Here is a 20,218-nt window from a genome sequence, read left to right as displayed (position 1 = left end):
CGCCCTCATCTTCTCAGCCGGCTATTATAGCGCTCCTATTTTTTTTTACTTCGTCGAACTTTTTCGTTCTGCCGCTTTTTCGACATTTTGCGTGAAATCTTTTTGACTTCTCTAGGCTAGTTTCTCTCTTCTCTCATTCTGCTAAAAGTGAATTTGAACATCAGTTGCTCAGCAAAGCAATTCAAAATGAACAGAGCCAGTATAAAAAATAGAAGTTAGAAATAGAAACGGGATAAACCCATAAAGCCCAATTTTGGATGCCCGCTATTTGAACGTCGTTCCTATAAGTCTTAAATACCATCTCTAATGCTTATTGGTATTGATAGTAGCCCCTGTAGCCTCTCTCTAAGAAACAGAAGTATGTTCATCTACGAAATGCCATCAAAATAAATCGGACTTAAAAAATGTTTTTGTACAAAAATCTTTTTCTTTCAGTATCTTCTATTTTTTCAATCCCAATCATGCTTATTGGAATCAACGGCGGCTATTTTCCGGCAATCTGCCGGGTATGTTTTCAATTTTAACTCGGCCACATATGTTCGTCTTGTTTATATAAACTAGTAATAGTACATTTAAATTCATTTTTAATAGCCGCGAAGCGATAGCTGAGGCTATTATTGGCCTTCTCCTGTTTTTTTTTATTTCATCGTCAAAATTTTTGTTACGACCATATGACGTCACAACCACTTCAAATCGGATTTGTGTTTATTCGTTCATGCAATTTCAACTGAATTGCGTGTGTGACGTCATTTTTCACTCTTAGTGGAGCTAGGTTTTTTGTTCATTTGCGTGGTTAAATTTTTGGTCACACCCGAATTACTCATTCTCCAAAAATCACTTCCTCGCTCCGAAGTTGACATTTCTTCACTTTAATTCAAAGAGATAAGGTCAATTGAGTGGGCGACTCTAATTGAAGGTTATTTGAGAGCAGCTATTAAAAGTATCAATAAGTTAAACACATTCAAAATATAACACCTCAGCTTTTAAAAAGTTTTTTTCTGATCTGTTTATTTTACCATCTCTTTGAGACTGCGGATCTACGAAGCTTTTGCAGCTATTTTCTGGCAATCTACCAACTATGTTCGACTATTTGAAGCAATTTTGAGACGGTTAGATGCAATTTTGAGCTATTTGTTTTAATCGTTTTGTCCTCCTGGACTTTTTGCAGTTCTTCTGATCTCAAATTTTTCACGGCATTTTAACCATATCTTGAATTTTTCTGTTGACCTCTGTTCTAGTGGTTTTGGTGATCTTTCAATTTGGTGATTGATGTCAGTTTTGGAGGTATCATTGTTGATGAATATTAGTTTTTTAGTCATTTTTTGTCCATTTTTGTGCTTTTAGGTTTAGTTTGTTTGTTTATATCTTCTTATTTTAAGCTTTTGGCAATCACTATTTGTTTTCGTTAATCAGGTAATGCTACCAAGAAGTGACACTTCAATGTTATACAGGGTAGTTTTCACTGAAATAATACACATAACTGATTGCTCTCGAATGAGAAGCAAACATTGTAAACGTGTCTTTCTAATTGCAAATTTTCGCTTGACCGTTTTGCGCTTTTCTTCTAGAATAATCTTCTCAAGAGAGTTTTTCCGGGCACTTCTTGATTTTTGTGTGATTTCAATTGCTCTCAATCCGAAATAAAGTTTGTTATTCAAAGAAAACCGATTGTTAGAGACTCGATGTGAAGTCCCTGATGGCCGATTGGTTAATACCTCCGTCGAGGTGACGGAATCGGATTCAGGAGCCCGGGGTTCGAATCCTACCGTCAACTGGTTTTTTGTTGGCGCCCATAAGAAAATTTAATTGAGGGTACAGCCCCTTAATTAAATTGCCCCGCCCGTCATTTGGTTTGATATTGATCGAACAGAACAATTTCGAAATGGTTTCTTAAACACAATCGTTCTCAAAATCAATCCTCGTTAGCATTTTGTATACGTTTTTGTAATTTTTTTTATTTTATCTCTGCGGTTTTCTGCGTATATACTGTTTCTTTTGTTGTTTTTTCTCAGCTGATAGCTAATTTTTTAATTAAAGATTTTTAGAATTCATGTATTTTGCCAGTAGTTGTTTTGGAGTCGCAACTTGTGTAGTTATTTTTCATATATTTAATCAGTTTCTATATACTTTTCGCGTTTTAATTTAAGTTATTGTCAAAATGAATAGTGTAAAGAAGTAGGAGATTAATGTTTCTCTGAATAGTTGGCTCGGGCCTAAGTGAATATTTGCTTCGAGTCGGTTGCGGAATCTTTCGGCTGTTTTTTAATCAAATTCGAGCAGTGATTTTGGTCACGCCGAAATTGTGGAGCAAATCAGGAAATGGAGCAAAAAAGCGAGTGGTCTTGCGGCGTGAATTTGTTTCCCTTTAATTTCGCTTTCTAAAGCGGCGGTTAAAAAGTTTCGCTTTCTCACGTACGTATAATTTTGTATGCTAGTCCAAACAATTTGACTTTTTTGTGTTTTTTGATCGTTTTTTAAATGCTTTTTCAAATCAGTTGTATGTCAATCAAGTCTATGAAAGTTCTCAAGTTATATTTCACGGCCTGTCCTACCTTTTTTAATTCATTCTGCCTTTCGATAACGGTTTTCGTTTTTACGGAAGTCATGACTTCCACGTTTATTTTTTCTTACCTCTCTCACTGTTTCCACTGAATGAATTTTCATTTTAGAAGCATAATTTATTATAGTTGTGTTAAAGCAAACTGCACCCAAATTTGGAACGCTTTTTGACACTAAAATATCTGCCAATTTGTATCTTTTTCCGTTGAGAAGGACTGTGGTCCCTACAAAAAGAAATATGGTTGTCAATACAAATATGTGTCATATTTCATCCCGTTGTAGGACTTTCATAGAATGCTTTTGCATGAGTTTTTTTAACTGCTTTCAAACAAAGTTTTCAGTAAATATATTAGTCCTGTCGGTCTTTTCTAATGCATTTTTTTGCTTGACCGATTTTTTTGTCTGACTTTTTTTTAAGTTTTCGTCCTCAAAAACGGGATGAACAGGTAAAGCGTGAACGGGCTGATCAGCTCTCTACTGTTTCCATGTCTTGAAAATTGTTTTTAATAAAATTTTAACTATTCTAATTGCTCTCAAATGAAGTTTGTAGCAATTATATTAGTCCTGTCGGTCTTTTTTAATGCGATTTTTTGCTTGACCGATTTTTCGTCTGACCCAATTGACTTTTCGTTCTCAAAAACGCGATGAACAGGTAGCGCTCAGCGGGAATTAAGTGCTCTTAGAGCCTTTCAGCTCACTAGTCTCCAAGTATGCGATTCGCAGAATCTGTTTTCGAGACATACTTATGGTTTGAAGGGCGGTACTTAATTGTCGAGCCCCGTGCAGCCAAAAAAAATCCTCCACCGTTGAACCCCCATCTGTTTTCTCCCATCATCCCCCCCCAGCTGCACCCACCTCACGTATCTTTGATTAAGCTAAAGCTGGCCTCACTAAACCGTGGCTACCTACTGAGGAAGCCAACCGCTCGCCGGCCATTTGAGAGCAATTCGCCGGACGTTAGTCAGTTGTATTCTTTTGTCTTTCGATCGGTCTATCTGATCCTATTTGAGTCCTAACTCAATCAACTGGAGTCATAGCCGGACAACTAGCGGGCTTATTTGCGTTTTTTGTCAGCTGGGCGTCTGCATGACGTTGCCTTCAACTTCTTAAAGGAGTGTTACTCTGATTTTCAAAGGTTAATTGTTTGACCATAAAAGTTTTTCTTCCTCGTGTTAGAAGGTTGGGAGACAACAACCTAATGTAAATTGTGCATAAGATAAGCTTGACATAGCTTGACGAGAAGCTGTACTTGTTCAACGTATTCTTGGCTAGAGAAATGAAGCCTCGAGGAACAAGGAACGTGAAAACAGGTTAAAAGAGATGCCCAAGTTCGAGAGCTTAAGACCAGTTGATGTAAATGGGTAGCACGCTAGGCTTGCGCGTAAGAGATGAGGGTGATGACTGGTCCGTTTTCACAGTAGTTGCACCTGTTTAGACCCCTTAACTGTTTATTGGCTCAGAACCTGGTCTCTGAGATTTACCGCAAAAGAGAAACAAGATAGTTAGAAACTGTGAAAGAGACGATGCGCGATTTAAGGCGAGTGTTAGAAGGTTGATAGAGAACAACCAAATGTAAATTGTGTATGAGATAAGCTTGACAAGAAGCTCTACTTGTTCAACGTATAATTGGGTAGAGAAATGAACCCCTGATGAAGTTGAAAGAACGTGAGAACGGGTTATAAGAGATGCCAAAGTTCGTGAGCTTAAGACCAGTTCTTGTACATGGGTAGCAGACTAGGCCTGCAAATAAGAGATGCTGGTTCGAATCCAGTACTGGTCCATTTTCACAGTAGTTGCGCCTGCTTAAACCCCCTAGCACCTCAAAAATAAAGGAAATCTTCGAAAAATAAATCTTCGGAAGTCTGAAAGCAATGTTTTGCATGCGGAACACCTCAACAATTATTTCTAAGTTATTGATTGGCTTATTTGTATCGTGTAATCGATTTTTTGAACAAATTTTTCAATTTTTAAAACCGTGTTTTATAAGAATATATTCATTTTTGCCCAACATTTGAACTGATATCTTTGCATTGCACCCAATGGCTAAGTGACAAAATGACAACTAAATTTGAGTATGTTGAACTGTGTTGCCGTTAGTCATGTAATTTGTAAGAAATGAAGAAGCCGCAATGCCACGAATTAAGTGGTTTATCTACAACATGTGCCGCATCGGTTAATTTTCAAAGTAAGTTTTAATTAGTCAATATTGCGTTAGGTAAATGCGAGAGCGACCGTAGAGTACAAACTACTGTCTTTGAGTCCGGAATTTACCCAGTCAATAACTGTTATTTGCCTAGCCTTGATTGATGAAACTTTACATGGCTCAGAATATGATTTGTCGTTGACATTTACAACCTATCCTTCGAAATGTTGGCCTATCCTGTAAATGTGCTTGCGCAAGGCAACAATTTAATTTGATTTTCAACAGTTTAGTGGTGGAAATTAGTTGTTGAAGTTATAAACGCGGTCCAAATGGCAATCGATTTACCTGTTGTGAATGGCAGAATGTCAGATTCAGCCATTGTTAAACCGAATACTACGTACAAAGGTGATGTGTTAAATGAACCCTTGTCAAATGGGAATTCAAGGAGCTCCACGCCCCTTAGTCGAGCTGAGTCTTCGGATTCGAATAACCGATGGTACGAGGCCTACTCGCGTGGTTCTCAGTCAGGATCAAACAGCGGATCCACCCAACAGTTAGTGAATAAGAACTTGATTTTGACTCTAAACGGGTACAGTCGCTCAACACTGCTTCGTAGCACCTCCCCTACGAGTGGGCTAGATCACGGAAGGCGGCCAAGTTTAGGAGCTCTCAGTAGTTACAGACCGAGGAGTGCCAACGAAACAGCAGCTGAGCGTACTGTGCTTCGACAGTTGGAAAGGAGCTACTCCGAGGCAGACGTTTCAAAGATTCCCGATACCACAATGACTAAAGAAGAGGTGCTGGAGGATTTGGAGAAATCAAAAGTTCTCAGCAAAGATTTTGGACTGAGGATTAAGAACAAAGAATTGGAACCAGAAGTTGTGTTGACGAGAGGAAGCGATGTTATGAGTTCTGGGAGTTGTGACTGTGCTGAACTACAAGACATCAAAGCAGATGACAGCGAGACTGAAAGTGAGACGTCAGAATCCGAAGAATGCAATCATGATCAAGAAGAGACCTTCCGAGAGAGAACTGCAACGGTCCAGGAGTCTCAACAGACAATAGTAGCATCTGAAAGGAAAGAGCAATCCCAGGCTAACGAGATGAATAACACCGATAAAAACAATACGTGCAAAATTGTGATTAAAATCAAGCCCCCTCAACAAGCTAAAAGACCAGAAGATACAGCCGGGTATCAGCAGAATCCGCCAGATGAAGAAAATGAGATGGATAATACTCCAACTTACGGATCAATAGTTACGTCACAGCCCAGAGCAGATGAAAGAACGAAAGATAGATTGTATGGAGAATGGGCCAACTATGAAGACGACGAATTCAGACCTCTCATCGTTTCTGTTGAAGTTGAAAAGCCAAAGTCAAAAGGCTCATGCAACTGCTGCTCCATCCCTTTCTTCAGATAAACTTTGTGTATAATTGGATTACTGTCATCATGTGTCGTAGTTTGTCATTTAGTAATATAATGTCTTAGCGACACATTTTTTTGTCGATTAGTGAGTGAACGGATTATTTAGAAAAGTTGTCTTTGTTTGCTCTCTCACTTAGTTTATTTAAATCAAATTTATATTAGGGGATACGTCTCAAGAAAAACCTCTAGCATGTAATAACTTTTTGCATGAGTTCCACGTCCAGATTATTTAAGGGCATCCTGACATGCGTGATATTGGTAATCCGTAAAGAAGTAATTTTATTTTTTCTTACCTCTATTTTCTTTGGGCCATGCTTAATTGCTTTCAGCAAACATTTGTCAAAACGATCTTTTCATGATGTTTATGATCTATTATTTTGAATGTAAGTCGCACTTGAGCGCAATGCTTAAAAGCGCTTCTATCTTCACATGATTCTACGATCTTAAAACATGCTGCCTACACCACCATGCTTAAGTTCCTCATCTGCGCATCTTTTTTTGCCCATTAAGAATGAAGCTTAGCAAAAAATAAGCGAGACAAAAAAGCCAATGAGGAAAAATTTGCGTATGTAGTCAGTGCAATAGACAAAATCAACCAGCGTCGATAGCGCAAAGGATTAAAGCTCTGATTTTGGAACTGGGGGACACGGGTTCAAGCCTGAGTATGGTTGGAAAAGGTGCAAAATGTACTTGCGGTGAAGAATTTGTGATTCGGTTGTCTTTTTCTTCTGTTCATTTCTTTCCTTTTACTCTTTATTTAATTTTTCCTTTCGTTTTTTTTTTCACTCATCTTTTCTGCACTTCATTCTCGCCCCCTCAAATCTATTATCTATGTTAAATTTAAGGCGAACTTGAGGGCAATGGTTAACAGCGCTCCTACCTTCGAATGTTTTCACGATCCTTAAACATGCAGCCTAAACGTCCAAGGTTAAGCTCCTGATCTGCATATGTTTTTGTGCTCATTAAAATGCAGCTTAGCAAAAACAAGCGAGAACAAAAAAGCCAATGATAAAAAAATTGCGTATGTAGTAAGTTCAATAGAGAAAAGCAATAGCAGGCGCTGGCGCAAAGGGTTAGACCTATGATTGTGATGTGAGGGGCACGGGGTCAAGCCCTTTTACGGGAGGAAAAGGATGCATTTTTTATTGGGGAAAATTTATTTGGTTTTTTTCTTCCAATCTTCGTTTCTTTACTTTTATTCGTTTTTTATATCTTCCTTTCGTTCTTTCTTTCCCTCTTTCTTTCTGCATTTCTTTCTCTCCCTCTCATATTTCTTCTATCTATCTGTTGTATTAAACATAAGTCGCATTTGAGCGCAATGGTTAACAACACTACTATCACATGTTTCTACTATCTTATTTTACTAACATGCATCCTACACACCATGTTTAAGTTCCTGATCTGCACATATTCTTGTGCTCATTAGGAATGCAGCTTAGCAAAATTGAGCGAGACAAAAAAGTCCATGATGAAAAAATTTGCGTATGCAGTCAGTGCAATAGAGAAAAGCAACCGGCGTCGGTAGCGCAAAGGATTAAAGCTGTGATTTTGGAACTGGGGGACACGGGTTCAAGCCTGAGTATGGTTGGAAAAGGTGCAAAATGTACTTGCGGTGAAGAATTTGTGATTCGGTTGTCTTTTTCTTCTGTTCATTTCTTTCCTTTTACTCTTTATTTATTTTTTCCTTTCGTTTTTTTTTCACTCATCTTTTCTGCACTTCATTCTCGCCCCCTCAAATCTATTATCTATGTTAAATTTAAGGCGAACTTGAGGGCAATGGTTAGCAGCGCTCCTACCTTCGAATGTTTTTACGATCCTTAAACATGCAGCCTAAACGTCCAAGGTTAAGCTCCTGATCTGCATATGTTTTTGTGCTCATTAAAATGCAGCTTAGCAAAAACAAGCGAGACAAAAAAGCCAATGATAAAAAAATTGCGTATGTAGTAAGTTCAATAGAGAAAAGCAATAGCAGGCACTGGCGCAAAGGGTTAGACCTATGATTGTGATGTGAGGGGCACGGGGTCAAGCCCTTTTACGGGAGGAAAAGGATGCATTTTTTATTGGGGAAAATTTCTATTTGGTTTTTTTTCTTCCAATCTTCGTTTCTTTACTTTTATTCGTTTTTTATATCTTCCTTTCGTTCTTTCTTTCCCTCTTTCTTTCTGCATTTCATTCTCTCCCTCTCATATTTCTACTATCTATCTGTTGTTTTAAACGTAAGTCGCATTTGAGCGCAATGGTTAACAACACTACTATCACATGTTTCTACTATCTTATTTTACTAACATGCATCCTACACACCATGTTTAAGTTCCTGATCTGCACATATTCTTGTGCTCATTAGGAATGCAGCTTAGCAAAATTGAGCGAGACAAAAAAGCCCATGATGAAAAAATTTGCGTATGCAGTCAGTGCAATAGACAAAAGCAACCGGCGTCGGTAGCGCAAGGGGTCAGAGCTATGACTGTGAAACGAGGGGCACGGGTTCGAGCCCGAGTAGGGGCGGAAAAAGGTGCATAAGGTACTCAGGGTAAAAGGTTTGTTATTTGGTAGTCTTTTTCTTCGTTCTTCGTCTCTTTCCTGTTGTTGTTATTTATTCCTTCCTGAATTTTTTTCTTTTCCTCATTTTTTCTCTGCATTTCATTCTCTTCCTCTCATCTATCTATTATTTTTAATAAAAGTTGCACTTGAGCGCCATAATTAACAGCACTCATATAATTTAACGCTCCTTAAAGATGCAGCCTACACCATCATGCTTAAGCTCTTGATCGGGCATTTTTGTGCGCATTAAGAAAGCAGCTTAGCAAAAACAAAAGAGACAAAAAAGCAAATGACCAAAAAATTGCGTTTATAGTCAGTTCAATAAACAAAAGCAACAGGCGTCTGTGGCGCAAGGGGTTAGACCTATGACTTTGAAGCTAGGGGCATTAGTTCAAAACCGAATAGGGGCAGAAAAGGATGCATAATGTGCTGGGGTAATCAAGTTCGCATTTGGTTGTCTTTTTCTTCCGTTCTTCACTTCTTTCCTTTAAATTGTTTTTCATATCTTCCTTTCGTTCTTTCTTTATTCATTCTTTATGCATTAGAAAGATTAAAAGGCGTAAGCAATCGGCATTCATAGCGTAGAGGATAAAACCCATGACCGTTAAGCGAAGAGCAGGGATTCCAGTCTAATAAATGGCCGAAAAAGACACATCTTCCTGGATCACAAATTTGAGAACATGTTTTTTTCTTTAAATCTTTGTGTTTCTATTATTTTGTACCCTTTGTTCTTCTCTTTCTGTTCAATCTTTCTCTTTTTCTATTTTGGCTCCTAATGCGCTCATTAAGCTTGCCAAAGCAGGCAAGCCATTAACCAAAATTTTGCTGATTCAGAAATACGAATAGACAATTGCAATACCCATCGGTAGTGTAAGCTTGTGGTGCCTGTTCTAGGGCGCGCTGGCGCTGAAAACGGCTTCTGTTTCTTGGCCCAAGAATAGTGAATGTTGTTTTTCATCCACTACTGTTTCCTTCTTGTTCCGTTCTTTATCTTTCTTTTTCTGTTATATTTTCTCTTTTTATTATAGTTCAAGTGCTCTGTCACCATGTTTAAGCGCCTAATTATCGCATGTTTTAAGGTTCTTTTTTTACGCAGCTTGACGTAGTACAGGCGTTTTGAAACGCGCTATGCCACAAATATAAGCTCGTTATCTGCACAAGTTTTAGCGCTCTTTAAACATGCAACTCAGCAAATCCAAAAATGTCGCTTAACAGAAAGTTTCTACTGCATAGGGTAAACGACGCAAAAATATGCGTCGGTAGGGTAGTCGTTAAAACCTATGCCTGGTAAACGAGGGGGATATGGGTTTGAGCCGGAGTTAGCACGAAACAGAAATCCTTATTTCTTTTAAGCCTTCTAATCCTTTAAAAGATTTTTCTTGTAATGCGTTTGCGGGCCTGCTAGTACAATTTAATGAACTCTCGTTGCTATAACGACAGCTAATAACTCGCAATGAAATTGTTTATTAGCGCCCGATGAATAATGCAAAATCTGGAAAGGTGCCGAAACTCTGCTTTGGGATTGGACTTTATTTGTCCGCCACTCTTTTCTGACCGCTGTAGCTATATGGAGTGACGAGAAAAAATGTGGACTCAAAAAGAAAGTCTAATCAATTGCTGTGTGGTTGTAAGTTATCCAGCTGTTGTTATCAAAAAGAATTAATTTAAAACACACACGGTGGTTATCGTCCACGGTAGAAGGTATGCAACTGTTCGACTTCGCACCTGAGTTCTCTAACCTCTCGATGCCGATAACAATCGTGTGGTAATTTTAAATTATTGCCTGATCAATTTGACTATTTTTCGGGTTAAACGAGATAAACTGGAAACTGGAAAAGCTTAAGGTCAAATAATAGCTTTGTAGTTTTGTGTTTTAATATTCCAGCCACCACCTCCCTATCGCACGAACACATACATGCAGTTAGGCTAGTCTTTTCAGGAGTAATATTTCTATCATTTTACCCTAGTTGATTGAAAGCAATCCATCCAATGTTATTGGGTTATGCTTGCTGGATCTTTTCAGTTTGTGCTCCCCCAGTATGTTATGTATCCCCCACTTACATAGCACTTGTCATTACATAGTTAATCATTTTGCAGAAAATTGCGCATGCGCAGGGGGTACAAATATAAGGCACTAACTAAACTGGGGGAAGGGGCAGAAACGGAAAAGATCCAGCTTGGTTAGGTTCAATTGTCAGCTCTATGCCTATTAGTTGCTCTCAAATGAAGTTGCAATTATTTTAGTGGTCAAAGTTTGTGCTTGTCTTGTTTGACTTTTTGAGTGTTGCTTGATCTACAATGTTCTCTCCTTCATAATTTGAAGCAGCTGTCCTCATGTGACGGCATTTTAATTCTGAAAGTTTAAGAAAAGTGCGCCAAATTTTCGGTTTTATATTTTAAAATTTAAATTCATGCAGCAGTTTATGATAAGCTCTAATAACATTATCTGGAACCCCTTAGAGGTGTTATTGACCAATCCTCTATAAACTTTAACTCAATCGACTGCAGTTGAGTACTATAAGTCAAACGCAAATTTCGCCGAAATTGCTTTAATCGCGTTACCCCAAACTGCCTATCGTTCGATAGCGTTTCGTCAGACGTCAGGTTTTTGTTGAAAACTTTTAAATAGTTTTGGCAAGGTCTATTTTAATTGCTCTCAAACGGAGTTTGTAGCAAATATATTAGTCCTGTTGTCTTTTTTGTCGATTTTTCGCTTGACTTGTTTTTGTCTGACCATTTTCAGCTTTTCGTTTTCAAAAACGGGATAAAGCCCGGAGGCGATTATGGTGCTGAGCACATTTCTTACGCCTTACTAGCCTCGAAGTATGCGATTAGGCAAAACTGTTTTGAGGAGACAATTTTGTTGTGAATAGCGGTTCTTAATCTTGAATATTTGGCCCCCTAAGTCAATTCCCCCGCCACCACTCACCCCTCCCCCCCCCCCACGCAACACCGACCCCCCCGCCCTGGAGTCCACCCTACTCCACCTGCCGATATTAACATTTTTACCCAATGTCAATTTACCCAATTTCATTTTACCCAATGCCATTTTTCCCAATTGCCAACTTAACCAATTTACCCTATTGTTAAAATTATCAGAACGACTATTTAGCCGACTATGTAATTAAATGGTCTGTGTAATTAAACTATCACAACAGTAGTTGTAAAAGGGAGTCTGTCACACAATTATAGACACATTCGGCCATACCCATTTCGCCCAAAACCCTGATCCGATGGGTGCGGGGTTTTGGGCGAAATGGGTTTGGTCGAATGTGTCTAAAAGTGTGCGACGGACCCCCCTTTTATCACTACTCACAACCGGACTATGTAATTAATTGATCTGTAAGACTTATATGAAACTATCACAACAGTAGTGATAAAAGGGGAGTCTGTCACACACTCTTAGACACTTACGACCAAACCCATTTCGCCCAAAACCCTGATCCGATGGGGGCGGGGTTTTGTGCAAAATGGATTTGGGCGAGTGTGTCTAAAAGTGTGCGACAGACCCCCTTTTTTCACTAATCACAACCGAACACTGGATTAGCCGACTATATAATCAAATGCCCGTGGGACTTGATATGAAACTAACACAGCCGAACATGGGATTAAATTGTCCACATAAACATTTTAACACATCCTTGTAATAGCGACTTCTAAATTGTAATCGGATAATTGAACGAAAATATCAAAGAGCATTGGGTAAGTTTGTATTGGGTAAAATGGCAGGTTGGGTATAATGGCCTTGGGTAAAAGGGAATTGGGTGAATTGTCATATAATCGATTTGAACACCGTCCTCCCGTGGTGCAAGATTCCCTAAGCCCCAGCTGGCTGCTACCGAAGCCAACCGCTCGCCGGTCGTTTGAGAGCAATTCGCCCAATGTTAATCGGTAATATTTGTTTTCGGTATAAAGTTCTTGATACGTTTCTCATTTTACTGTTTGTTCTTTCTCTTTAGTATCATGCGTTTGACATTCGAGCCATCTTAAGCATCATTGTTTGATCTCGTTGACTCTATGTTCAAAGTTTTTTTTTATGGAGGCAACAATTTAAACGGCTGTTTTATTTTCATGAGCACATGTTGTTTTCAAACAAAAACATTCTTAACAGAAATTTAACTAGCTGCACCGTTATTAATCGATTATATTACTGAACTCCGCTCAAGAATCTGTAGCTTACCCATACTTATTACGTGGCTACAGATCTTATTAGCTGTTTTCATAGCCGACTTCGAAATCTTCCGAAACTAAGCAAAGCAGAATTTAAGATGTGACAAAATTAAACACAGTGAATATATTCTATTTTAGGCCAAGAATTTTCAGATTGAAGAATGGCAAATTTTTTCTTGATATTTTGTTTTGCCATATGTTCTAAATCTTACTCTTGTTTGCGAAAAGTAGAAAAAGTATTTCACTAGATTTCATTTTTTTGCATTCCATTTTTGTAGCGAAATTTTAATGAATTTGTTTTTTGTTTCATTTGTTCGTCTGCTTGATTTAATTAAAAACTGGACAAACGTAAAACTCTGGCTTAATATATGGAGGTCTGGTTATAATGCTTGGAACGCTTCAAGTGCATCTAAAATGCTGCCAAGACAAAGTAATATAGACTTTTAGTATTTTTCATTTTTTCTTTCTGACCCCATATTAAAGGTGGAAGAACTATAAGCTCAACTGGTTTTTTAAGTTGTGTCAATTTGAGTCAATCGATATATTCATCGTGAGTGGTACAATTATGCTATGATTTTTTGACTGACTTCTATCACGCTTCATGTCTTGATTTTCGCTTGATCTGAATTGCTCTCATTCAGATACAGTTGAGGCTGTTGACTACTAGAAATCAAATTAAAAATGCGCCAAAATGCTCTTCTTTTTTCATTTTAATTCTTTATGCTCAAATACCGTCATTCTAAGCTCCTTACTGCCATTATACCCCTTCACTTGCGGAAGTTAGGCCACCAATAGAACCCCGGCCTGTCATTTGTTCCGATTTTTAATGGTTGGCCACATTGGCGTTGCATAGGGGGCACATATGAGAACATTTTGAACACAATATTTTCAGTGAATAGCTTTGGGTTTTACTGCTGTTCTTTTTGTAGTGTTATTGTTTATTCTGAATGATTAAAGGTTTTTCTTGCTTTATGTGGAGACGTAAATGAGCTTATTTAATGCTTCCTGCTGATAGCAAATGATTTGTGTCACTTATTTCAATTTATCTATTTTAATTTTGCCCTATTTTTGGTCAGCTTGATTTTTGTCTTCCAAGTAGTGACTTGTCCCATCCTCGACTTGTCCCTGACGTGAAACAAGCATTAATCTCTCTCTGTTGGTTTTATGTTTTAATTTTTGTTTTTTTTTTTACTTTGACACTGTGTTTTTGTTACTGATCAGTATTTGTGATTCTTTTTTTTTGCTGTCCTTCACAGTATCTTTATTAACTGGTCCAATTGGTGCTCAAATGTGGTCTAAGTGAAAATTTTTCCACTTAATGGTTTAATGGCTTCAACACTTTTTTTGTTGAATGGAATTTAGATGGAATATCCATTAACTTTACTTCATGGAATTTTTCCAGTTAATGGTTTAATGGCTTCAACACTTTTTTTCGCATGTTGTATCAGTTTTTGAGTTTTGTATGCATTTGTTGTTACTCTGTGGTCTTATGAGTTAGTCGAACTAATTAGTCTTCCTTTTGAGCTGTCTTTGAATGCATCTAGTATTTTTTAGATGAAAGGTTTTGGTTATGAGGTTTCAATTTATATGGTTTCAAAAATTACTTTTTTTGAAAATTACACCTGTTTTTTTTTCGCCGACCTGTTACGTATTCTCATCAAGAAGGGGCTAATCTTTCTTACTGAGGACAATGGAGTTTTTTTTCTGATGCTATTTTGACTTGTTAATAATTTTTTAAATAAAAATATATTGAGTTTTGGCTGTAATAATTATTTTCGTTTTTTTTTTAATTTTGTTGGTTTTGTTTTCTTATGCGGCATTATTTAATTCAGTTTTTCTAAACTCTTACACCGATTATTTCGAGCTATAGGTAAATTTTTTGAAATTTTCCTCTCTTATTCATTTGGTAGACAATTAAGCCCAAAATGGGGATAATCTGGTCTTGACAATATGCGAACGCATATTGCCGATTCTCCTGGGTTTCTTCGCTCAAGTAACTTTTCACGCTGATGTGATTTTTGAGTTATCTAAATTACTATCATTTCGAATCTAAATTACTATCATTACTATCATTACAATCATCTCTGTTGCTATCATACTTATGATTGTAATTGCGATAGCAAAGCAGGTATAGAATGCCATCCGGTAGGTTGCGGATTCGAACCTTTCTGTTCGATTTTTGCAACCATAAAAGCTACAATCCCTATAAATTGAATTACCTCGCCTGTCGTTCGAGAGCAATTCATATGACGTTAGTAGATTTATGTTCTTTCTTTTGTGTTACGCTATATGTTCCAGAAAATATCTGAAGTTGAAAATTTAAATATGTATCGCTGAATTATAATTCGTGTCTGAAATAGAATACCCGTTGTTTGTACCGACTTAATTACCAAAAATTTTCAATAGTCAATAAATTTGAATTTTTCACCTTTCAGATTTTTTTGTCGTTGACTTGACTTTTAGGTATCAATGATGATTTCTAATTTTTGTTAGTTTGAGGTTTTTCTAGAAACAACAGAACTATTCAAGAAAGAAGATAAAATTATTGCTTGTTTCCCTATTCTCGTTCATTCTATATTTGCTTCCCATTTCAGTTCATTCAAAGTTCCCAATCCGGTGGACTGCTCCCGAGGCGATCCGGGATTCGACTAAGTTCTCCACAAAGAGTGATGTCTGGTCGTTTGGCATCCTCATGATCGAGATCGTCTCAATGGGTGTTAATCCATATCCAGGTACGTTAGCACTGAAGTTTGTTTAAAATTCTGTTCGGCTTGCACAATAGTTTAGTTGTCAAAAATCAATCATTTTAATGTTCGATTTTAACAGTAAAGGAACTTTCCTTTCCTCTTTCATCATCAAAATCTTCGTTTGTATTATGCTGTGTTTACAAACTACTTTTTCTGCTCTAATGAGTATTTATATAGCCTTATGAAATGCGCCAAAATAAATTGTCCATTGAATTTTCACGTTTTAAATGTGTGTATAAATCTTGGCTTAGTTCTGTTTAATATGGGCAGCTACTAAAAATGGCAACTAGTTTTATCTTGTTTTTTGACAGACATGCACAATCACAAAGACGTGCAGAGGTTTGTGACACAAGGCCACGTGCACCCAATGCCAGACGAGTGCCCTGTTTCACTCTATGACGTCATCACATTAGTGAGATATCATAAGTATTTGTATGATGTATCGCTACAGCGTAGTGCCACTATATTCATACTCAGTATGTTATTTACACAGATATAATAGAAACGTTAAGTAAGTATATTATTAATGGCAACTGTCGAATTAATTGTCCGAATCTTTAATGGCATCTTTAATCCAGTGTATCCGAGTTCTTTTTATTAATAGCCGCCCTCATCTTCTCACCGGCTATTATAGCAATGCTATTTTTTTACAAGTCAAAGAATTTGAATTGTATTGGAGCGCTGTCTTTTTTTTAAGATCTGTTCACACATTTTCATGATTTTTGAAGTCAAATTGGGGTAGTGATTTTGGTCACGCCGAAACAGGAAGTGGAGCGAAAAAGCGAGTGGTTTTGCGGCGTGAAATTTTTTCGCTATAATTTTAAAGTAGAGTGAGAATACGGTGTTTGAACAAAAATTTGCTTTATCGATAGTGGTTTTTGTTCACATGCGGCAATTTCACTTTAAGTTTTACTGTTTTTTTCAGTTTTTTGGATTGGTTTTTTTCCTAAATGTTTTTTCCAATCCATTCATAGTCCGTTCTATGTCTATTTTTCTGTTTAGTCAATGAAAGTTCTTTGAGTTGTACGTCAGAACTTGTCCTGCTATGTTTTTTACTTCGTCGAACAAAAAAATTTTTCGCTTTACCTCATTTTGCCGCTTTTTCAACATTTTGCTTGAAATCTTTTTTGACTTCTCTAGGCTAGTTTCTCTCTTCTCTCATTCTGCTAAAAGTGATTTTGAACATCAGTTGCTCAGCAAAGTAATTCAAAATGAACTGAGTCAGCGTAAAAAATTGAAGTCAGAAATAGAAACGGGATAAACCCATAAAGCCCAATTTTAGATGCCCGCTATTTGAATGTCGTTCCTATAAGTCTTAGTTACCATCTCTAATGCTTATTGGTATTGATAGTAGCCACTGTAGCCTCTCTCGAAGGACAGAAGTATGTTCAACTACAAAATGCCATCAAAATAAATCGGCCTTAAAAAATGTTTTTGTACAGAATTTTTTTTTCAATATCTTCTATTCTTTCAATCCCAATCATGCTTATTGGACTCAACGGCGGCTATTTTCCGGCCATCTGCCGGGTATGTTTTCATTTAAGCGAATGTTGGCGATTGATTTGCTTAAACGTTAAACACATATAGCACAAAACAAGTTTATTTAATATTTAAGGGAAACCTATTGGACGAACTATATATTAGTCTCTTGAAATAAAGCTGATAGTCGCGTTGAGTTGAGAGTTATGACGCTCTTTTATCTGACATAGTTGTTTGACGGATTTTTTTTCGATGTAACAGAGGGTTTAAAATTGGGTTTTCAAGATTTTAGTCAGATGAATCTAGTTGCGCGCTCTATAGTGAACTTCGCTGTAAAATTTCCACTAGTAAATGCATCAAAATTAGCTTCCGTATGTAAAATTGAGGCTCGGTAATGTGCGTTTGCGCATAGTTTTCTGACCCAGCTCCTCCACAAAGTTTTAATAGCCGCCGTCAGCCTCTCAACGGCTACTGTTTAGGCACTCTCCTTTTTTACGACTCGAAGAGGAGTAATGGTGACGTATTTTTTTTAAAAAAATTGCTGACTTATCTGTTAACAGGATATAATGTCAAATGCTCCACGTGAAAAAAGTGTTAAGCTCAATCTGCTGGAACAGAAGTCAAAAACAGATTTCTTAGATTGCATTTTTTTCATATAATCTTTTGAGAGAGCGAGTCTTTAAACAATTTTTGCTCAGCTAGAAATTGTTTTGTCACGTGCGACTTTTTCAAAGCCGTTTTTAATAGCTGCCTCAGCTTTTCAGCCGGCTATTTTAAGCTCACATTTTTTTATTTTGTCGTACTAAAGTTTTTCGCTTTACCTTAGTTCACAGCTTGTTCAACATTTCGCGTGAAATATTTGGCTTCTCTAGGCTAGTTTCACTCTTCGCTCATTCTGCTCAAAGTGCGTTTTAAAAGCAGTTGCGCAGCAAAGCAATTCAAAATGAACAGACTCAGTATCAAAACGAAACTTGAAATGGGAACGGGATAAACTCATAAGGCCTAGTTTTAGATGCCCCTTACTCGAACTTTGTTCTTATAAGTCTTAGTTACCATCTCTAATGCTTATTGGTATTGATTCTAGCTCTTGTATTGTTTCACTCTTGTATCTCTAATGCTTATTGGTATTGATACTAGCTAGCTCTTGTATCGTCTCACTATGAATCAGGAGTATTTTCAACTACAAAATGACATCAAAACAGTTTGCACTTTAAAATTGTTTTCCTACGAAAATCATATTTTTCAGTATTTTTTCTGTTCTTTTTTTAGTTATTCAATCAGTTCTTCTGATTGTAATTCAGAACTAGTCTTGCAATGGTTTTTTACTTTGTTGAATTAAGATTTGTTTCGCTTTATCTCTTTTTTCGCCTTTTCGACATTTTGTATGCAATCTTGTTGACTTCTCTAGGCTAGTTTTATTGTTCGCTCATTTTTCGCAAAGTGCTTTTAAACAGCAGTTGCTCAGGAAAGCAATTTTAAGTGAACAGAATCAGTATCGAGGAAGGAAATCAAAAATACAAATGTGATAAAGCCCAATTTTCGATGCTCGCTACTTGAACCTTGTTCCTATAAGTCTTAGTTAGCATCTCTAATGCTTTTTGGGTTTCAATAGTAACTAACCACTTTATCCTCTATTCCTCTAAGTAAGAATCAGGAGTGTGTCTAACAACGAAATGAAAGCAAAAAAGTTCCCTTTTTAAGCATATATTCATAATCAATCAGTTTTTTTCATGTTATCCCGTACTTTCAATCCCAAGCGGGTTTATGGGAATCAATGGCGGCTATTTTTCGGCAATCTGCTGGGTTTGTATTTGTGTGCTCTGTCATTTAATTTTTTAATCAAAATTTTTCTAGAGGATACGGCTTAAGTAAACCTGAAAAACGTCCAGATTATTTAAGGGCATCCAGACATGTGTGATATCGTTGCTCCATTCAGGTATAATTGTATCTTTTTAATTGCTCTCTCTCTCTCTCTCTCTCTCTCTCTCTAGTTTGTAGCAATTATATTAGTCCTGTCGGTCTTAAGCAATTTTTTGCTTCACCGATTTTTCGTCTGACCCATTTGGCTTTTCGTCCTCAGAAACGGGATAAACAGGTAACTCCCAGCTCTTAGAGCCTTTCAGCTCGCTAGTCTCCAAGTATGCGATTCACAGAAACTGTTTGGGAGACTTATACCTATGGTGTGAAAGGCGGTTCTTTGAAGTTATCCCCCCCCCCCCCCCCCACATCAGCCGCCCTCTCACTTCACCCCCCCCCCATCTCGAGCCATGCGCATAGTTCATGCCGTACGGGCCCCGCAAAAACTGCCTCTCACACCGTTGCGATAACAGTTTTTGGATAGTTATATAGCTATATTATATTAGCTATTTGGAGTGGCGAGAAGAAAAAAATAGTTTAATCAATCTATTTTGGAGTGGCTCAAAATGATAGTTTTAGTCAATCTGCAGCTATGCTTTAATTTGCGAATGCTAAAGAGTGATCGGTTTTTCAAGCTGATATGTTTCACTAGAACTTTACAAGGTCAAGCTCAACAGATACTCCTAAGGAAATTCTCACAAACTCTTCACCAATATTTTCCTGGTTTGTCGAAACAATAAGAAATGCGGTAATCAAAACTGCCCGACTTATGTGAAAAGTAAAGTTAATTCACTTTTTGCAGTAATTTCGCATTTTGTGTGAAGGCACATCAATTAATGGTGCACAACGTTTTCTAATTTTGTTAGATATGTAATAATAATAGTTGAATTAATCTTGAGTGAAATGCACATATTGAGAGTAAGGTAGGACGGCATCAACGATGTGCTCATGAAGGAACAAGCGGAAAGCCTCTAAGGCGTGTGTGATGTTGCCCTATATAGTCAATAAAGTAATTTAACAAAATGTACTTCAAAAAATAATCACATAAAGCGTCAAGCAAAATTTTATAAGTTGAATGTTATTCTTTTAGCGGGGACTTCAACCATTTACTTCAACAAATTCATTACGACCCTTTAGGAAACTGTTTATTTTTCAGAGTATCATGTTCTTAAGTGTCAAATGCTGTTTTAGGTCAAGTAAAATCAGCAGCGGGACTTTTTTGCACTCTTTAAAACAGCCGCATTAATGGTATTCAATATAACTCGAAAACATAATTGTTTATTTTTGAGCAACTTG

At 37.2% G+C, this 20,218-nt stretch overlaps 2 protein-coding genes across 3 annotated transcripts in view; both read left to right on the top strand.

Annotated features, from left to right (window-relative positions):
• Window positions 1-20,218, top strand: part of LOC142336091 (proto-oncogene tyrosine-protein kinase LCK-like) — a 111,432-nt gene that overhangs the window by 87,750 nt on the left and 3,464 nt on the right. For both annotated transcript variants that reach the window (XM_075384616.1, XM_075384615.1), the window contains 2 exons: window positions 15,434-15,571; window positions 15,898-15,998. In XM_075384616.1, the coding sequence (XP_075240731.1) occupies window positions 15,434-15,571; window positions 15,898-15,998 (239 nt within the window). The remainder of the gene's footprint in view (window positions 1-15,433; window positions 15,572-15,897; window positions 15,999-20,218) is intronic.
• LOC142336954 (uncharacterized) lies at window positions 4,161-6,764 on the top strand. Its single transcript, XM_075385948.1, has one exon. It carries the CDS (start codon window positions 5,032-5,034, stop codon window positions 6,121-6,123), a length of 1,092 nt encoding a protein of 363 aa, XP_075242063.1. The 5' UTR covers window positions 4,161-5,031; the 3' UTR covers window positions 6,124-6,764.

Source organism: Convolutriloba macropyga, chromosome 3, assembly GCF_964194025.1.
Source record: "Convolutriloba macropyga chromosome 3, txConMacr16.3, whole genome shotgun sequence".
NCBI lineage: Eukaryota > Metazoa > Xenacoelomorpha > Acoela > Convolutidae > Convolutriloba > Convolutriloba macropyga.
This window is presented reverse-complemented; position numbering and strand designations above follow the sequence as displayed.

Coding starts and splice junctions, on each gene's coding strand:
- LOC142336954 (XM_075385948.1), top strand. CDS start 5,032: ATGGCAATCGATTTACCTGTTGTGAATGGCAGAATGTCAGATTCAGCC.